Source organism: Bacillus rossius, chromosome 17, assembly GCF_032445375.1.
Source record: "Bacillus rossius redtenbacheri isolate Brsri chromosome 17, Brsri_v3, whole genome shotgun sequence".
Taxonomy (NCBI): Eukaryota; Metazoa; Arthropoda; class Insecta; order Phasmatodea; family Bacillidae; genus Bacillus; species Bacillus rossius.
In genome coordinates, this window is record NC_086344.1 from 13688710 (window position 1) to 13708505 (window position 19796).

At 41.6% G+C, this 19796-nt stretch overlaps 1 protein-coding gene across 6 annotated transcripts in view; it reads right to left on the reverse strand.

Annotated features, from left to right (window-relative positions):
- Positions 1-1950: 1950 nt before the first annotated feature.
- LOC134540715 (trithorax group protein osa-like) overlaps positions 1951-19796 on the reverse strand; it is a 294594-nt gene continuing 276748 nt past the window's right edge. For 5 of the 6 annotated variants that reach the window (XM_063383602.1, XM_063383603.1, XM_063383601.1 and 2 more), the window contains 5 exons: positions 18568-18657; positions 12042-12201; positions 10209-10402; positions 4966-5103; positions 1951-4328 (listed from right to left, as the gene is read on the reverse strand). In XM_063383602.1, the coding sequence (XP_063239672.1) occupies positions 2178-4328; positions 4966-5103; positions 10209-10402; positions 12042-12201; positions 18568-18657 (2733 nt within the window). In that variant the 3' untranslated portion in view covers positions 1951-2177. The remainder of the gene's footprint in view (positions 4329-4965; positions 5104-10208; positions 10403-12041; positions 12202-18567; positions 18658-19796) is intronic. The other variant, XM_063383607.1, reaches the window with a different exon arrangement.

Below are 19796 nucleotides of genomic sequence, written 5' to 3' on the forward strand. Positions count from 1 at the left end.
CGTTCAGCGTTTGTGGGAAAAAAAAAAAAAATAATATTGTTTATCTTTGAGCTTTTGAACAATTTTTAAGGTTAATTTTAAAAATTTACATATTTACAAACGTTTAATACAGTGTTGGTCCGAATATAAGGCGGTCATTTTTACATAAACGAGAGATGCGAAAATTGGAAGACGCCTTATTTTCGCACCCAAGACGTCGGCACCGCTAACATTAGTTCCAAGCTGAAAGCTACAGTAGAAAAATTGTTAAACAAAATGTTCACAATTTTTTATATTAACTAAAACATCGTTACCTCACACAGGGAAAACGATAAATCCACCCAATATTGCAGTCATTCACAATTGTTTAACATTGAAAATTAAATATTTGTTCTTGAGTAAAAATGTGAATGTTGAAGCATCTCAAAATAGCAACCTTTTATTACACAATTCATATTTGTACTTTGTGTACAATCGCGTGTTAACATTTACGGTAATTTAATTTCAGATTTTTAACGGAAATATTTGTACTAAAATATCACAGCTATTGTCAGAACAATTGTTTACGTATACAAAAAGAAAATGTTAAGAACATTTCGGATGTAATGTTTGGAAATTCACGGCTGCCAACTGTCTTTCCACCATATTTCTTTGTTGGAAAAAGAACATTACTGAACACACACGAAGAAGCCATATTTACAGGAATTTGGTACGTTGCTTCAAAAGCTATTTTAATAATTTCACAGTAATCCACTCTTTATTTAAGTAAGAACCTTTCAAACAACATAATTATCATAGATTCTTTAAAATTCACAGGACAGAGACTCTGTCGGAGAGTAATATGGACAAATATTCGCAGTCACGTCACCGAAGTTATTCATGGCCGTATGCTTCACCATGGCAGCTAGCCACTTGTTTTGTTCCGGCAAGCTGCATTCTTTGTTTGCTTTGTTACGTTTAACACAATACTAAATAGTAATTCGTAGCTTAAGTGAAACGGAAAGTTAAATGTGGTATACATAAATGCAAAAAGGATTTTTATCAACACAAAACGTATGTCTAATGAATTTTCACATTAATTTCTACCAAAATTATTTTTACATTTGTTTCGCCTCTTGAAACTGCAGGTCGCTTTATATTCGGGCCAATACGTTAGTTAATTTGAACAGAACAAGACCGTCGAAAAACCTGCGCCGCACGCCACACGCTGTTCTATCTGTGCGCCGTTTAAAGTGACGAATGAGAAACGCGCACGATCGTCGAAACCTGCGCCGCACGCCACACGCTGTTACTTGTGTGTATTTAGACGAATCATATGCCTGCGTTTGTTTGGACTGAGAGGCTGTTCCACCTGCAGACCATTTTCCCCATTTGTGGCTTAACTGACGAATGAGAAATGCCAACGATCTTCGAAACCTGTGCCGCACGACCAATCAACCTCCTTGCATTCTCAGGGACTAGAGGCTGTTCTATCAGTACACCAATTTTCCAATTCAAGTCACGTGACGAAAACAAAGTAAACCATATACCGCCAGCTAATACTTTCTTTGAATTATTTGCGTATATTTTTTAAAACAATAATTGTTAGTTATTGCTTTTTTTGCTAGTGTTTTGATAATACTAATTTTAAGGTGCTTATTAAATTAAATACAGTTTTAATAATCCAATTTACTGATAAAAAATATGTCATTAGTTATTCCGTTATTCCAGCATGCCAATGATAATAAGTGTATTTTTGTGTGAATACAGCACATGTCATTTGAGTAAAATCGATTTTTACGTTGGAAATTACTTTTCCCTTTTAAGAAGTTTTAAGCATCCAGTCCCTTGAAAAACTTCTTAACAGGGTTTTACTGTAACCAATCTATAACTAAGAGTTACATCAAACAGAATAAAAATAGCTGTACATGACATAATAATAATAATAATAATAATAATAATAATAATAATAATAATAATTAAAACAACGGATGTAATTTTACTTCTTATGTACATTTATTTCTGATTTTCAGTATTCAGACATATATAAAGCATTTGCACAAGTAAATACCAAACATGAACCGAGGAGCACGGGGACCTAAGGGCAAGGTTTCAGGGGGGGGGGGGGGGGCGGGAGCCGGCCGAGACAGAACGCCAGCTCGCGGGTCAAATCAATAAATACAATGATTCACTCACTCGGGTGTTACAAAACGGTACAGCTACGCGTGGCGGGAGCACTGGAAGAGCACGCGGGCCAGCACGCTCGCCACCTGCTGGTCCAGGATCTGGCTCATGACGAGGGCCAGTAGCCGCTGCTCCTGCTGCAGGAACAGCGGGCGGTTGTCCGGGTGCCGCGCCAGGTGCAGCAGCGTGCCGGCGGCGCGGCGCAGCATGTCGGGGCTGGTGCCCATGGCGTCGGGGTTGTCGCGCAGCGCCGCCATGCCGTGCTGGCCCGCCACGCCCAGCGCGCTCGACTCCGCCTGCTCGATGAAGGCCACCAGCAGCGACACGCACGGGCTGTGCTGCGCCACCGTGCGCGCCATGGCGCCGTCCGCCGCCGCCAGGTAGTGCAGCAGGTTGACGGCGAACTCGCGCAGCACCTGGTCCTCGCCGCGGCACAGCAGGCGCGTCAGCACGGCGCACAGGCGCTCCAGGCGCGAGCGTGGCGGCGTGGCCAGCACCAGGTCCACGTTGGCGTCGGTCACGCACAGCTTGCAGAGCGCCTCGAGCGCCAGGCGCTGCGGGGAGAGGGGCGAGGAGGGCGCGGCCGAGGGGAGGGGGTCCTGGCCGTGCGCGGCGGGACACACGGCCCAGTGCAGCAGCCCGTCCAGCACGGGCCGCGCCACCTCCTCCGCATGCCGCCCCAGGTCCACGTGGCCCGCGATGTTGGCCGCGCTCACCAGCACGTTCTCGCGCACCGCCTGCAGGGACTCCCACCACCACTCCCCCTCGCCCTGCAGGCTGCTGCACGAGTCCGCGCAGTCCGCGTCGTCGTCGCGGTCGTAGTTGCGCTGCTTGTGCGTGCGCGCGGGGTGCTCGTGGTGCAGCAGCAGCAGCCGGCCCAGCAGGCCCAGGAACGTCACGTTCTTGGCGAACTCCGCCTCGTTGCCCGGCACGAACGTCAGGTTGCGCAGCACGTTCGAAAGGCAGATGCAGCGCCGGGCGACGGCGTCCTGGGTCTCCGTCACCAGGTACAGGCTGGCCTCGTCGCGCGTGTAGCACTCGTCCTCGTAGTCAGACATCCGCCTGCGCTTCAGGGTCCCCGCCGGGTCGCAGATCTTGATCCGCGAGCCGTCTTCCGCGATCACGGCCGCCGCGGGGGACCCGCCATCCGCGTCCTCCGCGAGCTCTTTCGCTTCCGGTTCGATGACATCGATTTTGGTACACGCGTTGCTGTCACGCGAGAGATCGCTTTCTTCGCCGTCCTTCCTGAAGCCTATATCCGCGAACGTGCCCCTCGCGTTCGACTCGGCTTTGGGGACGGGCTGAACAGTTTTGGCGAAACATTCCTCTTCCTCCTCGCACTCTTCAGTTTTTTCCTTCTTGAGTTGCACGACACTTTCTAACCTCTCAACTTTCCCCCGAACTTCCCTCGCGGCGTCGACGTCCGAAGGTTCCTTTTTTATCCGCGGCAGCACGTCACTCGGCGTCTTAGTCCTGTTCTGCTGGTCGCGAGCCTCCTTCCCCCCCGCCCGCCCGTCGGGCAGCAGCCTCGCGAACGGCACGCTGCCGAACTCGCCCTGGAAGCACGACACGATGTAGCGCGTGGAGCTGGCGTCCGGCTCGTCCTCAGCCACGTCCCCGTGCACGTCCCAGCTCTTGCGGTCGTCCAGCACGAAGATGTCGCCCTCGCGAGGCACCACCCTGACGGGGCGGCCCCTCCGGGAGACCAGCGTGTAGTCGGGGAGAGACTCCAGCAGCAGCGCCCGGTCTCCCGGGTCCACGGGCCGGGTCACGCCGCCCAGGTCGACCTCGGGCGCCTCGGGGCGCGGGGGGCGGTACCACTCGCCCCCGGGGCCGGCCGGCGCCGGCGGGCGGTCCAACATGTCGGCCAGGCTGCGGCGGAAGTGCTCCAGCAGCACGTCCAGCAGGCCGGGCAGGTGCGCCAGGCCGAAGTAGGCCACCGTCGAGTCGTCGAACAGCAGGACGTTGAGCACGTCCAGGGCCCATGAGGTCTCGGCCAGCAGCCCCGAGCGCAGGCTCATCATGAGGCGCCAGGCGTCGACGGGGGCCACGTCCGTCCGCGCCATGCGCTTGCGCTTGTACAGCACGGGCGCCGTGGCCTCCACGCTGTCGGGTGGAAACACGATCTCCCTCTTCGGGGGGGCCGGCGCGGGGTAGGGGGCGCTCGGGGCGCTCGCGGCTGGGCCCTGCACACACCACCACCACCACCGCTGCTGACTGCCGACATCTGTACATTCACAGTGGCGTGGCCAGGATTTGTGTATGGGGGGCATTAGGCAGCATCGAGCCCCCCCCCCCCCCCCCCTTCCCGTTAAAGCGTAGGGTGTAAAATAGTGCTATTTTAGCAGTTTTCGGTACTTAAATTTAAATATTGTAATGGTAAAAATTTTATTATTTTTAATATGAAATTTGTTTAAATGATGAATAAGACGTTAATTAAAGATTTGGTGCTTGTTTGATATGCAAGACAACGATGCTCTTATCAAAGCCCCTTTCTTCAAAAAAGTGCATAAATTGCGGTTGTATACTAATCTTTACTAATATGCATAAGTGTATTGTCTAGGTTTGAACCATAATTTATGCACGTTTTTGAAGAAAGGGGCTTTGAAAAGAGCATCGTTGTCTTACATATCAAGCAAGCATCATTTCGAAATCAATTATATTAGTTAATTAGTTATAAGCAAAATGTAAATAGCATTGAATCTTATTAGGTTAACGTGGGTTGCGTAGTGCCCCTGAAACACTGGAGTGGCCTCTTAAGGCTTCCCATCATACGCGAGGCTTCAAACAGAAGGAATGGCTAATGTCAAAACGCGGGCTCACTTTGGCTCCCGGGGGCGCAGGCATGGGGAAGGGCTTCCCCTCGGGCCTGAAGGGGGCGCGAGGCCCCACGGGTGGCCGCAGGGGGGAGCTCTGCCCCACTCCCGGAGACGGCATGTTGGACATCCACTGCTGCTGCGACTGGGAACACACGAGAGCAACAACACGTCGGCACACGCACGTATACACCTCGCACCACGTCTACACACACCACAGTGTCTCGCAGACACCACTAAGAGTGCCACGCACTTCGTTCAAGGCTCGGCAAAAAATGTCGGGAGAGAGACCATTCCTGAATTTCGGCAAAATAATTTTTCTCCACCGGGATAACACTTTCAGAAAAACCGACTGTTTATAGAAACATTTCCCGCAACCTATTTCTCATATTATGAAAACATTACATTCTTACGTTTCATCACGATCTACGTTACGTTTATTTGAAATACTTATTTTCTCATCTGTTTCTACGTGACAGTGTCTCACAGAGCCTGTCTGGGGACGTTCCAACCACACACCAGTGTTCGTGCCAAACACTTCATTCAAGGCTCCGTCACACACATTATTTTCATTTTCTTGTCCCTGCCACAGTTGGTTAACAGTTTAGGCACAAATTATTTATATTCACATAACTTTTACTAAGTCATCATTTTAACTAGGGTCGTATATTTTAAGAGAATCGCCATATTCTTTGTACCTATAATTATTTTCTCCATGCCGTCAGGCCGGAAAGTTTTTTCTCTCGGCACGGCAGCTTCCACGGGCTTCTGTCCAGACAACTCCCGTCCCCACATAGTGCAAGCCAAAAATTTGTGTTTCTTTCAGAAACATAGGAGCTTTTTTTTCTTCAAGTTTTCGCAGTTGGTCATCATAAAGATCAAAAGTAGATTACGTGAAATGAGTAGGGAATAAGATGTTAATTTTTATTTCCGTTATGTGTTACTTATTTTTTGTCCTTATGTGTCGATATTTTTTTGTGAACTTGAAATCAGTGTTTATGGGATGGATGAGATGTTTTTGAGAGACATATTAATAGTTAACATTTTTTTCCCCTGTGTATCAAGTTAAGTTGCTGTTGCTCCCGATCCTGATCCCAAAGATCCAATATCTTTCCCGAAGTAGAAGTGCCATTCTCGTCCACCTCTAAAGAAATGCTATCACTAGCATATGAATAATTGTCAGTAAAATCTTTCCTGCAGGCAATATAAGTTATTATTTCAAGCAAACCCTGTTTAAGTAACAAGTGATTCATGAAGGGTGTAAAATACCAGTATGAAAAAAAATAATGTTTCAAACATTATTTTTCTAAATTATAGGAAACTTATTCTCCGAATATCACTGGGTATTTATGTAAAATAAAAAGAATAACATCAACCAACCAGCAATCCACTATCAATGATTATGATTATACACTCGGAGGTATGACGTAGTTTTGTCAATAATATTTTCAACAGATGTTCAGAAAGTGTAATATAATGGTTGTAAAAAGTTGCCCAAGTGTTATGTGATTATAATTATTATTACTAGCGCAAATTTTACAACTAATATATTACACGTAGTGAATATCCACTGTAAACTATTGGGATGGAACAAGAACTGCAATGGAAATAGTTTGTTAAAATTTTGGAAATAGCCCTTAAATAATGATGAGAAACCATCAAAATTCAACATGGAGTATGAGAGCAAGCCATTAAATCTTCTGAGTTCACTTTTCAGTTTCTTAAAATGTTCCAAGAAGGGAGGGGTGATGGGGGGTGTGTGTTTTTTTTGAGAAATCATTGACAGACATAGTGTGAAAGAGATAAGAATGTCTAGAAACTAAAATAGATGCCACTAGTTATTTCATTGAGTTGTGCGATTATAATGAGTGTTAGTAACTTTTTCTTTGTGGCAGTAAAACAAAACTTTTTTTTTAAAGTTATAAAAAGTGTCATGCAATAATGTACTTCAAAAGAAATAAGTTGTGACCAGGTGGGGGAGTTTCTAGCAATATAATTAGTAACAGTATAATAAATAACTTCATACATACACAATCCTTTTGATTATTTTGCATTTCTATGAAAACATTACGTATCTCACATACAGTAATTATCATTTCTTAAGCTCTAAAACAGCACAGAAGCTGTAAAATATGGACACCAAATTGTGGGTTTCAGGTAAATTAACAAACAACACAAACAAAACATTCTCTATTAGTTAATCAAAATAACCTCTTAGCATGTAGAGACACAAACTAAAAGTACTCTTTGATTTAACATCTGACAAAGAGAAATTAAATAACAGCATTCCTATATAATTCTTGAAATGGTATGACTTTTAAATCCCTTGGATAGGCAAAACTTAAGCCTGTTTACATTATTTATTTATTATTAAAAGTTTTCACAATAATTTATTGTTGAGGTAGGAAACTAGCATTGTCCTAACCAGGCAAAATAAATTTATAACTATTAGCTTCATATTCATATTAATACCTTACTTTATAAGTGTCTTATTTTATGTAGGTATGTTCTAAAGGTTATGCAGGTTTATTTATTTTAAGCCATAGTTAACCAGCAATATTGTAGGAAAGAATTTTATTATTTATTTGTTCCGCAATTGGAACTGGACACTAAACAAATAAACAATTTCTCGTAGATTTTAAATGTCAATATCAGTCACTGTTTTCAATCACCCGCACAATTTTTATACAACAGTATTGAAATTACTGATTATTTGTTGTAATGCATAACAACATGCAAGCTTTCATTGCTGTAGCTAAATGTTGAAACTGAGTACTGTACATAAGACTCAAGTCTTAAAAATTTAAGTGAAGTTGAGTGAACAGCTTCAATTGAATAAGCTCAAAAATGGAGTTCACAGCATTTGACTAGTTGTGACTGTATTTTTTTTTATTAAAACCAAATTCATTTTTGATACGTGCAAAAAGCCTAAATTCACATACCAATATTTTGCAAACACTCTACAGTGAAACATCGTATTTTAATTCTTACAAATTACCATGATTAATTTCATATAATTAAACCGCCCAGATAAACGGACACGACACCCCGCTATATATACTTCAAAACACTGGAAACTAGGAAATCAATGCCGTCTGAAATTCTGTGTAATTTATACCAATAAAAATAATAGAATTATATCAGTATGAGTGATGATTTATCCTTCCAAACTATTCTAAAACATTTTATAGATTCTATTCGAGATGGATAAAGACAGGAACAATGCCCCGATACTCGCGACATCAGTCGGAACGGGCGTGTGTACGGGGCAAGGGATTTTCTTTCATGTGCAAGCTTGCAACCGTGGAAGTGCTCATCGCAGTTTGCAAACGAAACACTAAAAATACTCGAGAAAAATTGAATTCAGACCGTGAAATCCACACGACAGTGCTGCTACCTGCAGGATATTCGGCGTGGCAAGCGTATCGATGGTTGCCGAACGTCCGCTGGAATGCACGAAAATCAGTTTACGGCTTGGTGCAGGGCACAGACCAATATAAATAATAAAATTTTATCAATACGAGTAATAAATCACTTATTCCAAAATTTTTAAAAGCATTTTATAGATTCTAGCTTACCTATTGTAAGGAGGTTAGGCACTGACCTACCCTAATGTTGATTCTTTAGCGTGGGGTTTTGAGAAGATAAAAAATATTTATTCTTGTGTTATGTTTCGTGTTGAAATATTTGTCTCTGCATTCCTTAAATGTTTTTCTATAACTCCTTTTGTTTCTGTTGGTGACTTCTGGCAGGGATGATTTATAAGGTTAAGGTTAAGGTTAAGCCTGGTTTTGGGAAGAAGGAGTAAGGAAGGGTCGCCCAGCTGGCGCCAAGAGGTGTTTGAAAGTGCTGTGGTGTGACCTAGTTAGCTGTGATTGGCCGAGTGACGTTTCACTTCATTTGAAAGAAAATCGCTGTAGGCTGCCGCCATATTGTGCCGGAACTATTTCTTTATAGAGGTTGCAAGAAGTTATTGTAAGCTGTTACATAATGGTAAAGTGAATGAATTTGTGGTTTAAAATCTTGTATCTACCGTATATACTCGTGTATAGCGCGCCCTTTTTTCCCCTCAAGTAAAGGAAAAAAATAAGGATGCGCGCTATACACGGAAAAAAAAAGTTTGGTGAGGGGGCGGGGAGGACTGGAAGTCGTTAACTGCCGGGTGACGGGTGACGTTTCTGGCCAGCCCCCACACATACGCACAAGCAACGAGGCCTCTGTTTCACACACACACGCACACGCGCGGGCAAGCTCGCACATCATGGTCTCTTGTTTATTTTTAGACCTCCCCCCTTTACAGAAAGTCTGCTCAGAAGCTAGTAAAAAGAGAGAGAGAAAGAGAGAATGTTGTCACCAGTTCCCTCCCCCCCCTCCCACCTTCTTCGCTTCCTCCATTCCTCGTCCCAGCAGCGACCGGTGAGTCATCTAGTTCTCCGCGCCAGCTTAGCAACGTAGCGCGGCACGCCTCCCTCCCTTCCTTTCTTCCACGTACCAGTTGTGACGATATAGCGCTTCATTATCTTCCGTTTACACAGCAGAGTTTATGTATTTTACTGACGCATCACCACACATCAATTTAAATAATCAGGTACCACAAAATGTTAGTAAAATTTATTTATGGGAAAAAAAAAATTTCAATTTTTTTTCTTTGGAATTAGTTGCAAAAATCGTGGTGCGCGCTATACACGAGGGCGCGCTATACACGAGTAAATACGGTATTTGTTGTTAAGCTCATGTTACTTTGAAGTGTATGTTTGGTTGAAGTAAGTGCAAATATTGACAGCGGAAGGACATGTAACTTTGTCTTTGGAGGGAGAGGGAGGCATGTAACGGTGAATTGGAAGGAGCTGTGAAACATGTGGTGAAAATAAAGTTTTTCTTTGTAGTTGGGCGTTATTAAATTTATTACTGGAGAGTAACCCACTACAGCGTGGCAAATGTATCGATGGTTGCCGAACGTCCGCAATCAGTTTATGGCTTGGTGCAGGGCACAGACCAAAATAAATAATAAAATCTTACCAATACCAGTAATAATTCATTTTTTTTTTTTTGAAATTTTTCTAAAGCATTTTATAGATTGTAGCTTGCATATAAACCATCTGTGTTTGGATAGATGGAGGTAGTAAATAAATGACCACCGACAGGACGTGTGCCAGTTGTGCTGGTAACAGTTCGTGTCTCGTGAGGTCACGGCTGTAACTGAGGGGATAGCCGAAGCTTGGCGGATAGGCGCAGGTCTCGGGGTTGTACCTGCTGTGGGGGCTGGGATCCGGGCGGGTAGCGGTGCTGGTCCCACGGCTGGCCCCCGGGCTGCGAGGCGGCCGGCCCGGCGGGGCGTGACGGCCCCTGGGGCCACGGCTGTGGGCCCTGGGGCGCCGGCCCCGCGGGGCCCTGGGGCACCGGGCCCGGGTACTGGCCCCGGTACTGGCTGTTGTTGGACCAGCCTGCGCCCACACACACGACACCACCCTTCCATCTCGCTCGTCCTTCAGTTACTCCGCACAGCACACGCTCGTGGATCTTGAAACTAATGTACTAGGTAAACACCAAATTATAAAAATGCTTGTAAAACTAATTAAATAAAAACAAAAGCTATTTGAACAAGGGGGTTGTCTGTAAAGCCGGTTTACGGACGATCAGTTTACGTGATAACGTCATAAAAACTTTGATGAAAAAATTGCATACTTTTTAATTTTTCAAATATTATTTACAGTTTTTTGCAAATTTAATTTAAATATAATCACGAACAATTGGTTTAAAAAGCCCGCCTTAACCGGTTTGATATTATAGAAGATTTTCTCGCACTGTGGTTGGCCGATTCCCGCACGCTCGGCTCCAAGCGGAACGTGGCAATTTTTTGTGCGTGCAGCCGGCGTTCATCGATTTATAAGATGTTATCACGTCAAAAATAAATGTTAACTAATTAATAGTTAATATTAACTGGCTTATTTATGGAAAGATAAATATATATAAATAAACTAATCTATCAAAAACGTTTTACTGGAAATCTTGGTACTATGTATGGTAAAAATAAAAGGGACTATGTTTAGTCAAATTAAACAGCGGAACTGGCATATGCAAGTGGCTTCTGTTCCATCACCAGGCGGCGAGCTCGTGTGCAGAGAGGGGGTTAAAGAAACTGGTGGGGGCGTTGCGAAAAGAGCTTGGAACTGAATGGCATTTATGAGAAAATATGTTGATATCTAGTAAACTAAAACTTTCAATTATAACATTTTTTTTGCACGAGTTTCATTTTTTTTAATGACCAAACGGTACTTACTTTCCAGACACTCCTCGCATATTTACCGGTAGTTCTCTATCTGTCAATCCATTATAATTAAAAAATCCATGTTTTTTACCTATCTATATTTTTATCTAAATTTTTATCTATCACAGGTACATAACAAAGAAGAGCGTGCGTATTGGAACTGTCGGGGATCTACAAGACCGTACATACTTATATTCCAGACACTCCTCGTATATTTACCAGCAGTTCTCTATCTGTGACTCCATTAAAATTAAAAATAAAAAATCCACGTTTCTACCTACAGTAGAATCCCGCTAATCGGAACTAATTGGGACCGAACCCTGTGCGGATTAGCGAAAATTAGGATTGGCCGGAATTTTTTCACATAATGCCATATATCGTCTTTTTGAGGCGTATTTAGTGTCCGATACATCAAATATGTAAGGAAGGACAGGCGAAAAATACACCGTTATCATTTAGCGTACATATTTAGTGTCATATAATATTTTAAATTGATCACTCGGAAAAAAAACTTGTTTTTCTTTACTTTTCTTAGTTCTTAAATGATATAAAAATTTTTTTTTATCCTAGCCCTGTTCGGATTAGGCGGGTTTCCGGATGAGCGGGACTCTACTGTATCTATGTTTGTTAGTTGTGACACAGGTACATGACAAAGAAGAGCGTGCGTATTGGAACTGTCGGGGATCTACAAGACGGTTCTTACTTTCCAGACACTCCTCGCATATTTACCTGTAGTGTCTCTATCAGTCACTCTATTGCCATAAAAATATTAAAAATGTATGCTCGTCAGCTCGACAAGGAAGGGCGGCACGCACCGTACACGGCCGGCCGCTGCTGCGAGTAGGGGGAGTAGGGCGGCTGATCCTTGGCGAAGTCCGGGTGTCTCCGGGGCTGTGGGGCGGGAGGGGGCATGGTCTTGCTGGGCGACGTGGCGGGGTACATCTGGCCCGGGGGGTTGGTCCCGGCGGCTCCGCCCTGCCCGGCAAGAGACACACACACTCTCGCTGCAACGCTCGTCGCGCATCGGGGGCCTGCGGGCGTCATCTCGTGTTCAATCCGACGTTTGAAATAAAATAATTTTTTTTCTGATTCGTCATTACCAATGCATGCAGCAAGAGAGAATTATTCACAAAAAAAAAAATTTAAATAAAAAGAGTGCAACACGTATGAACTCAAGAAGCCTTTAAGATAATGCGTTTTCAACTACATTCCTTGACGCGAATAGTAATACTATAAACAGACAAACACTTACATCACAGGCCTGCAAGCATAATTTCATATTCATTCGGCAGAGACCTGCAAAATTCGCGGATTCATTCGGTCATAGGCTAGAATTCAAACACATACGTATACCTCTTAGATAATTTTGCTATTGGCTTACTGTTTCATCTGGACGAATCCCAACCAGTTATAAACCCTCAACCAAAGAAGGATCGAATCACAGACGAACCAGCTGAAACGACTTACAAGTCGGCAGCCAAGGAACTTGCGTTATTTGCCCGAGTGTACAGGGGTATGTGAAGTCTATCCTGAAGGCCATTGAAACCGCGAATTTTGCAGGTCTCTATCAATCAGACATTTGAAATCAAATAATTTTTTTTTTTGATTCTTCATTACCAATGCATACAGCAAGAGAGAATTATTCACAAAAAAATCTAAATCAAAAGAGTGCAACACGTATGAACCCAAGAAGCCTTTAAGATAATGTGTTTTCAAATACGTTTCTTGACGCGAATCGCACGTAGTTTCCTCACCCGCCGCTAGAACGCTTTTATCAGAGCCACTACACTGACCATTAACTCATTCCATTTGCAGGGCAAAATTCTAAACTTTACAATGAAATGGCTCCGATAAAAGCGAAAAAAGACTTGAAGAAATACTAAACCCGGACTTTGGGTTCGATTTTTTGCAAAGGAATTTTCATTAAAATACTGCACATCTTGTTAAAATTGATTTGACAGTTAATATTTTATAATGTATCCATTTCGCTTTGTGAACTTCTTGGTTCATGCCACCCGCGACAGGTGGCAGCACTGTGGTTACACATTTCCGTTCCACTCTCGAAATCACTCCTACCAAATGCTGTATACCATGAGCGAAGAGTGTATGTTAACTTATAATACCACAAAAATACCCTTCTTACAGTGGCAAATACCTATTTAAAACAGTACTGCAGTCTAATAAAACATCTGTAGTCGATGCACAAACAATTAACACAACCAAATGATTTGTGCAAAGATTACAACATCCCACCTCACCACAAACCACCACCGCTGCACTATTCCATGAAACCCACCTGCCACAAGCATCACTTCTAATGTGGTTCACATGCAAATGCAGCTTATTGCAACCCATTCGCTGACAAGTGGAAGAATTAGCTCTTCATTTATTCAAAAAAAAAATATTTTTTTTTCTTCACATTTTGCCACACACTGTGAGGAAACAACTTAAATATGATTACAATCTTCTCTATCTCTACTTATCCTCTCTCTCCTTGTACTCTTGGCCAACCCACTAGTTTTCTCCTCTACCATTCCTTAACCGTCTAATTTCTACTCTACCATCCCTTAACAACTTCTCCTCTAACATTTTTTTTAACTCTTGCTGCTACCCCTCTAACATCCTTCAACTAACCGAATTCTCCTCTATCACTCTTTAACTGTTCATACTCGTATTCCCCTCAATAGTGATTTAACTCCTCCTATCACCATTAACCTCCTCTACTCTATCATCTTCAACCTCCTATCCCTTCCACCTTCATGTATTATCTTCTTTTCTACCTTACCCTCTCTTCTTCAGCACCTTTCTCTATCCTCTATCATCCTTCCCCCCCCCCCCCCCCCCCCATTTACTCACCGTAACACCAACTCTACATTTTCCTTTTCCTGTTTAATCCTCTTCTTTACCACCATTTCCCTCCGTCTTCTACCACTTCCTCTCTTCTCCACTACCTACCTACAGCTACATTTCTCTACCTATTTCCATAATTTTACACTCTCATTCACTCTCTCTCTCTTTCTCTCTCTCCCCGCACACATGCACAACACAGGCATGGGAATTAACTATGTTTCGCAAGATTCCCGCATGTAAACCACTAATATTTTGTCAAATAATATTTGACACAGTCTAAACTTTTTCTCTAGTAATAAGTATAAATCTTTTTTTTTGTCAAGAAATATAATAAAAAGGTCTGTCGTTTTGTATTCCTTGCAGGGTCCTGGCTCCTACACTTCGTATGACTTAGTACACCCGCTGAGCTGGTAACTAATTGCGTTGAGCCGGAGGCGGGGCTGCCGAGAGAGTTCAAACTTGGCGCCGAGGCCTTAGAGAGCTCCGCCCAACCAGAGAGCTGCTTCTTCCCCTTCTCCTTGTGTTGTTCTGGTTGAACGGCTACCCCCTCCCCTCCTGCGCGGTTCAGATGCAGGGCCGACATTATGCTTGCAGCGAGTTGCCATCGTTCTCAATAGCCGGAGCTTGGAGCGGGTGACATGTACCGCACGCTTTAGGGTGATTGCGTGGACTTTTGGCAAGTGAGGACAACATGTAGGTGGCCAAGTGACTAAATACATCTTCAGCTTACGTTAAACTCTTTCGGAACCGTCCACTGAAATTCAATTTAGAGTAATATGATTTGGTTTAACGCATTTTTTTTCTTTTCTCTGCGTTGTGCCTGACGAGGAGCGGAGTTACTCTGCTTAGTTTATAACAATTAATTATTATTACTTTTTTTTTTTTTGCTATTTAACGAAGTCCGACACGAGATCTTGTTGTTTCACGGGAGTTGGGCCGATTCCCTGGAAGTAGTGATCTCTGGTCTTAATTGCAAAGTTATTACGTGTGGTTTCTGTTGCTCCAGCAAGCAGGCCTCAGCTGTTTTGCTATTCGCCGCGGCTTTCTCTAGTTGCCTCGTTACTGCCCTGAGTTTCTGTCAGTACTGTACAGTTCGCCTCTGGCAGCAAGTGTTGAGTTGTCCTACACGACCTTGAAGACCCTCGCTGCATGCGTGCTGTATTAAGGTCTTGCTGTACGACTAGAATCATCTGGTCCAGGTAAATTTAAGTTACGTCAATGTATGCGAGCTTGGAAGCCACCATCTACATAGTAATCTTTACTCATCTTTGTGTTCACACTTTTGAAAGCCTAAGGTATAATCTTGTTGTATCTTGCACATTCTTGAACTATTCGTTTGCATAGACCCTTGAAACTCTGGGTTTAAATATATTGAATTTAGTGTAATTACTTACTAGTTACGTAAATTTCTGTACAACGTAAAGGATCACGATTATGGTTCTGAGAATGATGACAAACACATGCAACTTGTAAATTGGATACAGGTAACTTTGTATTTGGGACTGTTATGAATTAATCCTCAATAAGCTTATGTTACATGATATCTCCAAGGCTTTGTACGTCCCTTATCCTTAACTTTTGTAAATTTGGAAACAGCCTTTATTTTGTATTTTGATTACCCATGAGACATTAAAATGTGCTTCCTCTCAAGGGCTTTGGCTATAACATACATGTGAGAGTAAATACATGTGTCTAGAATTTTAGAAGCCCTTTCATGTTTGATGCACACGTCATGTATTGTCTTGATGTTAACTTGTAATGCATATGCTCTACTGCTTTGTAATCACTGTAATACTTGTTGAATTTCTTTTGTATTGGAGAACTTTTTATATTTATTAATGCTGTTTAATATCAGAGTTGTGAATTTACTTCGTAAACATTTTACGACTCGGATAGGGCCTAACAAAAGCCTCTCTGCTTTACATGTTTGCCAAGAACCTATAGGGGAATAAAATCGGTTGAGCTGGAACCACCGCTGTATTGTATCTTTGTTTTCCCCTCCCAGGTTCACCATTTTAACAAACCTTCCATGATCTCTTGCACAAGAAACAGGAGAGAGAGAGAGAGAGAGAGAGAGAGAGAGAGAGAGAGAGAGAGAGAGAGAGAAGAAAAAAATAAGCACAATCAGTCCACTTAACAGGCAACAAATTACATATTTACTATTCATAAAAATGCAGAATGTAAGAAAATAAGGTGGGAGGAAGAAGATAAAAAATTTCAGAAATAAAGTTATCTATAAGAAGTTAATATGGTACATACGTGGTAGTGCTTTGAAAGGAAATTGCTATTACTGAAGCATATTAGTGCACTAAATTGACAATGCTTAAATTCATACATAAGCAATGGAATCTTTTTACAGTTTCTTATTTGGAAGTTTTCCCTCTAAATAAGTTTAAATAATTCTCCAAGTGATATATTTAGAAACAAATCCAAGATGAAGAACATAAATTTGAAACAAACACAAAAAACCAGTAGTTTACAAGCAAAGTGAAGTTTAAATAAGAGGATACTGAGCAAGTTAAACAAAATACTAAAATACTTAAAAACCTTAAATAGTTAACCAATAATATTAGATTTAGAACACAGACCCGATAAAAATTCCCAAAAAAAAAATTTTTTACACGAAAAATAATTGTCAGTTTACTATCAAAAGCTCCCAAGTGTAATACAAAAGTTTTAACACGAGAGGCAAAAACAAAAAAATAAAACCAATTTGTTTGGGATATAAAGGAAAATACATTGTGTAAATGATTTATTAATTTTTTAAAGACATAGAAGGTATTGAACAATAAACTGAAGAAAACGTAAGGGATAGGAGGTTTCAATTAAGTCCGATAGATGTCCTTGCACTCATAATTTGACTTTGGATGTTTGACAGGCCTGTGTGTCAGTAACTTACGAACCAACGTCGTCTACAACACCAACGTCTCAAAATTCAGACTTAGGACGTTTTGATAGTAAGCCGACTTTATACACTATTTTTAAAACAAAAATGTGGAAATCCATGTTGTCAGCATTTAACTTGTGGGAAGGAGAGGGGAAATACCAATGAAATACTTGGGGGGAAACGGAAATGAATGCTCAAAGTCACGTAAGACCCATTCACACGAGTTCTGGACCGGCTTGGACTTTCACACAGACTAGCATAGCACTCAAGCTCACATCCATGTGCTTTTCAAGAGCTTTCACGACAACCGCTTTCTCGAGTACCGTAGTGTTTTGGAAGTTGGTGCACATCTAACTATTTTAAGTTGCCTGCAAAATATGAATTCTCAACCTTTACATTTTAAACCGAAAACCACATGGAAAATTTATTTAAACATGATGCGAGCTGACCTGATAAAAATATATTATTGGTACTGGCCCTACTTCGGTAAAACTTCCCTACTGCGATATCATCAGCAAGAATTAAATGATTTAAAGATATGGAAAAAAGTTCAGTATTTTCGCAAGATATTAAAATTACAATTTTAATAGCCAAGTTCTAGATAAAAAAAAAGATTGATGTTCATGTAATCAGATGAGCGCTATGAGTAACTTAACTACTCATAGCTGAATTCCAGATGTATGTATGTATTTGAAATAGTACCACACAAATATTTCTACGTATCATCACATTGGGATGTTCCAAGTATAATTTGATAAAATACTCACTTACTAGGTACTTTTTTTAATGCACTTATAATATTTTTTCACACACAATAAAGCTAAAAATTTTAAATAATAAGTCCAAAGATAACAATCTCGTACACATCCGAGGTAGTCATCTGTGGAAAAAGAAAACATAAAATAGTTGTGGGTGGCACTGGGACCCCATAGTCATCTTCAAATGATTATGGGAAAGTACGTATACTTTACGAAATGTTGGTATGCAAGTAATGTTCAGTTACTTTCATAAACTATTTTTTTAGGAAAACAGAAAATATCTTATTTTTCTTTTGCTGATGAAAAACCCTCATAATTTTGAATTATGAACTAAGGAAAAAAAAAAAAAAAGCAAAACTTTAAGTTACATTTGAAGTAGCTTGGCTTCTGGGTTGTAGCCGTGTCCTTGGCGAATAATGCACCGACGTTTCGGTCGACATTGCAGACGCCATCATCAGGGAGCAGTTACCTGCTGATTATGGCAACTGCAATGTCGACCGAAACGTCGGTGAATTATTCGCCAAGGACACTGCTACAAACCACAAGCCAAGCTACTTCAGACAAAGGCTGTGAGAGCCTGCGAACATTATTAATGTTACATTTGCAAAGGTATTTTAGTTTATAACACAGTTTTTGTTTGAAAAACACACAACAGTAAATTTACACACACACACAGATAAAATGAAACCAAAAGTGACTACAAGGAAAAGAAAAGAGCAGAAGTCACTCTCGGACCATCACGAGCCCCCAGTAGCCGCCCAAGCAAAGCACAGCACGGCAACCAAGCGAGACAGACAGACAGACAGACAGGCAAGAACAGAGAACAGTGGACGAAGTGAGACATACTTGGTGGTAAGGTGGTTTGGCAGGGCTTTGGGGGGCCACTAGCTGGCGAGCAAGCTGCGAGGTCGAGAAACTAACCAACTGTGCCGACATCTACAAAAAAATATCAATAAGCAAGCACTACAGTCACGCGAGCCCGCGACTGTCCGCCAGACACTGCAAAAACAAATTTTTAGTTGCAAAACAAAAAAATATATATATTTTTTTCATGAAGCAAGCTGCTACAACATTTAGCATCAACTAGCAGACAAAAATTTTATGGTTTAACATTGATAAACAGTTGATGAAAGTTGGTTTCAAATAGTACATAAATTATTAGTGGTGGGGCGACATGGATGAAAAAAGACACAGATACGATTACCGAACCATCTCTTTAACAGATACGATAACCGATACACAACTGATCCAATACTTCGGTGTAAATAGACACAATGGAAATTTCAAGAAAATTCAACATTTGTAATAAATAAGTCATAACCTTTACAAAATTCTTTATTACAAGGATTTTCCAGAAAATAATAAAAAAAAATTACACTATCGCATGAAATTTGTGCATAGCAATTATACATTTGACCAATTAACGAAAACGACATTCAAGCATGGCCACTTATAACTCCTAACTGAAGGAGCACATTTTTAACTCCTATTATAATTAGCTCTATTTTGTTCCTGCCAAACGAACAACTACGATGTCAGAGAACGAATGAATAATAAAAGGCTCATTTTATTTACGAGCATCTCTCCTCGCTGCAATAAAATTTCTCCCTTTTTAACTTTAATTTACATATTCGTGCTTGTCTATAAAATAATCAACGATGAGGAGATAAAACCCATGCCACTTTGGTTTCAAAATCTTTTAGGTAATTTACCAAATTTCTTAAGTTTATTATTTCTCTTTCATTAAATCACAGTACATATTTAGATTATTGGAATGTTTACAATAATAGTGGCAGGCTGTTACACATATTTTTTACTTGTACAGTAATTGTAATTTAATACTGGTTTCAACTTTGGGAATGTTAATGGCATAAAAACTGTTGGAACCAATACAGAGCCTTTCTGCACCAACTTTGAAAATATGGCGACAGTGTTATGCTTTGTCCTGAAAAGGTTGCAACGTTATAGGCACTGTGAATATTATTTGTTCACAAAATGGACGGTATATATATACTTTTTAGTTTTCTGCAGTGTTGTTGGTCCAATCACTTTTTAAGTTGTTGGTGCTACTTCAG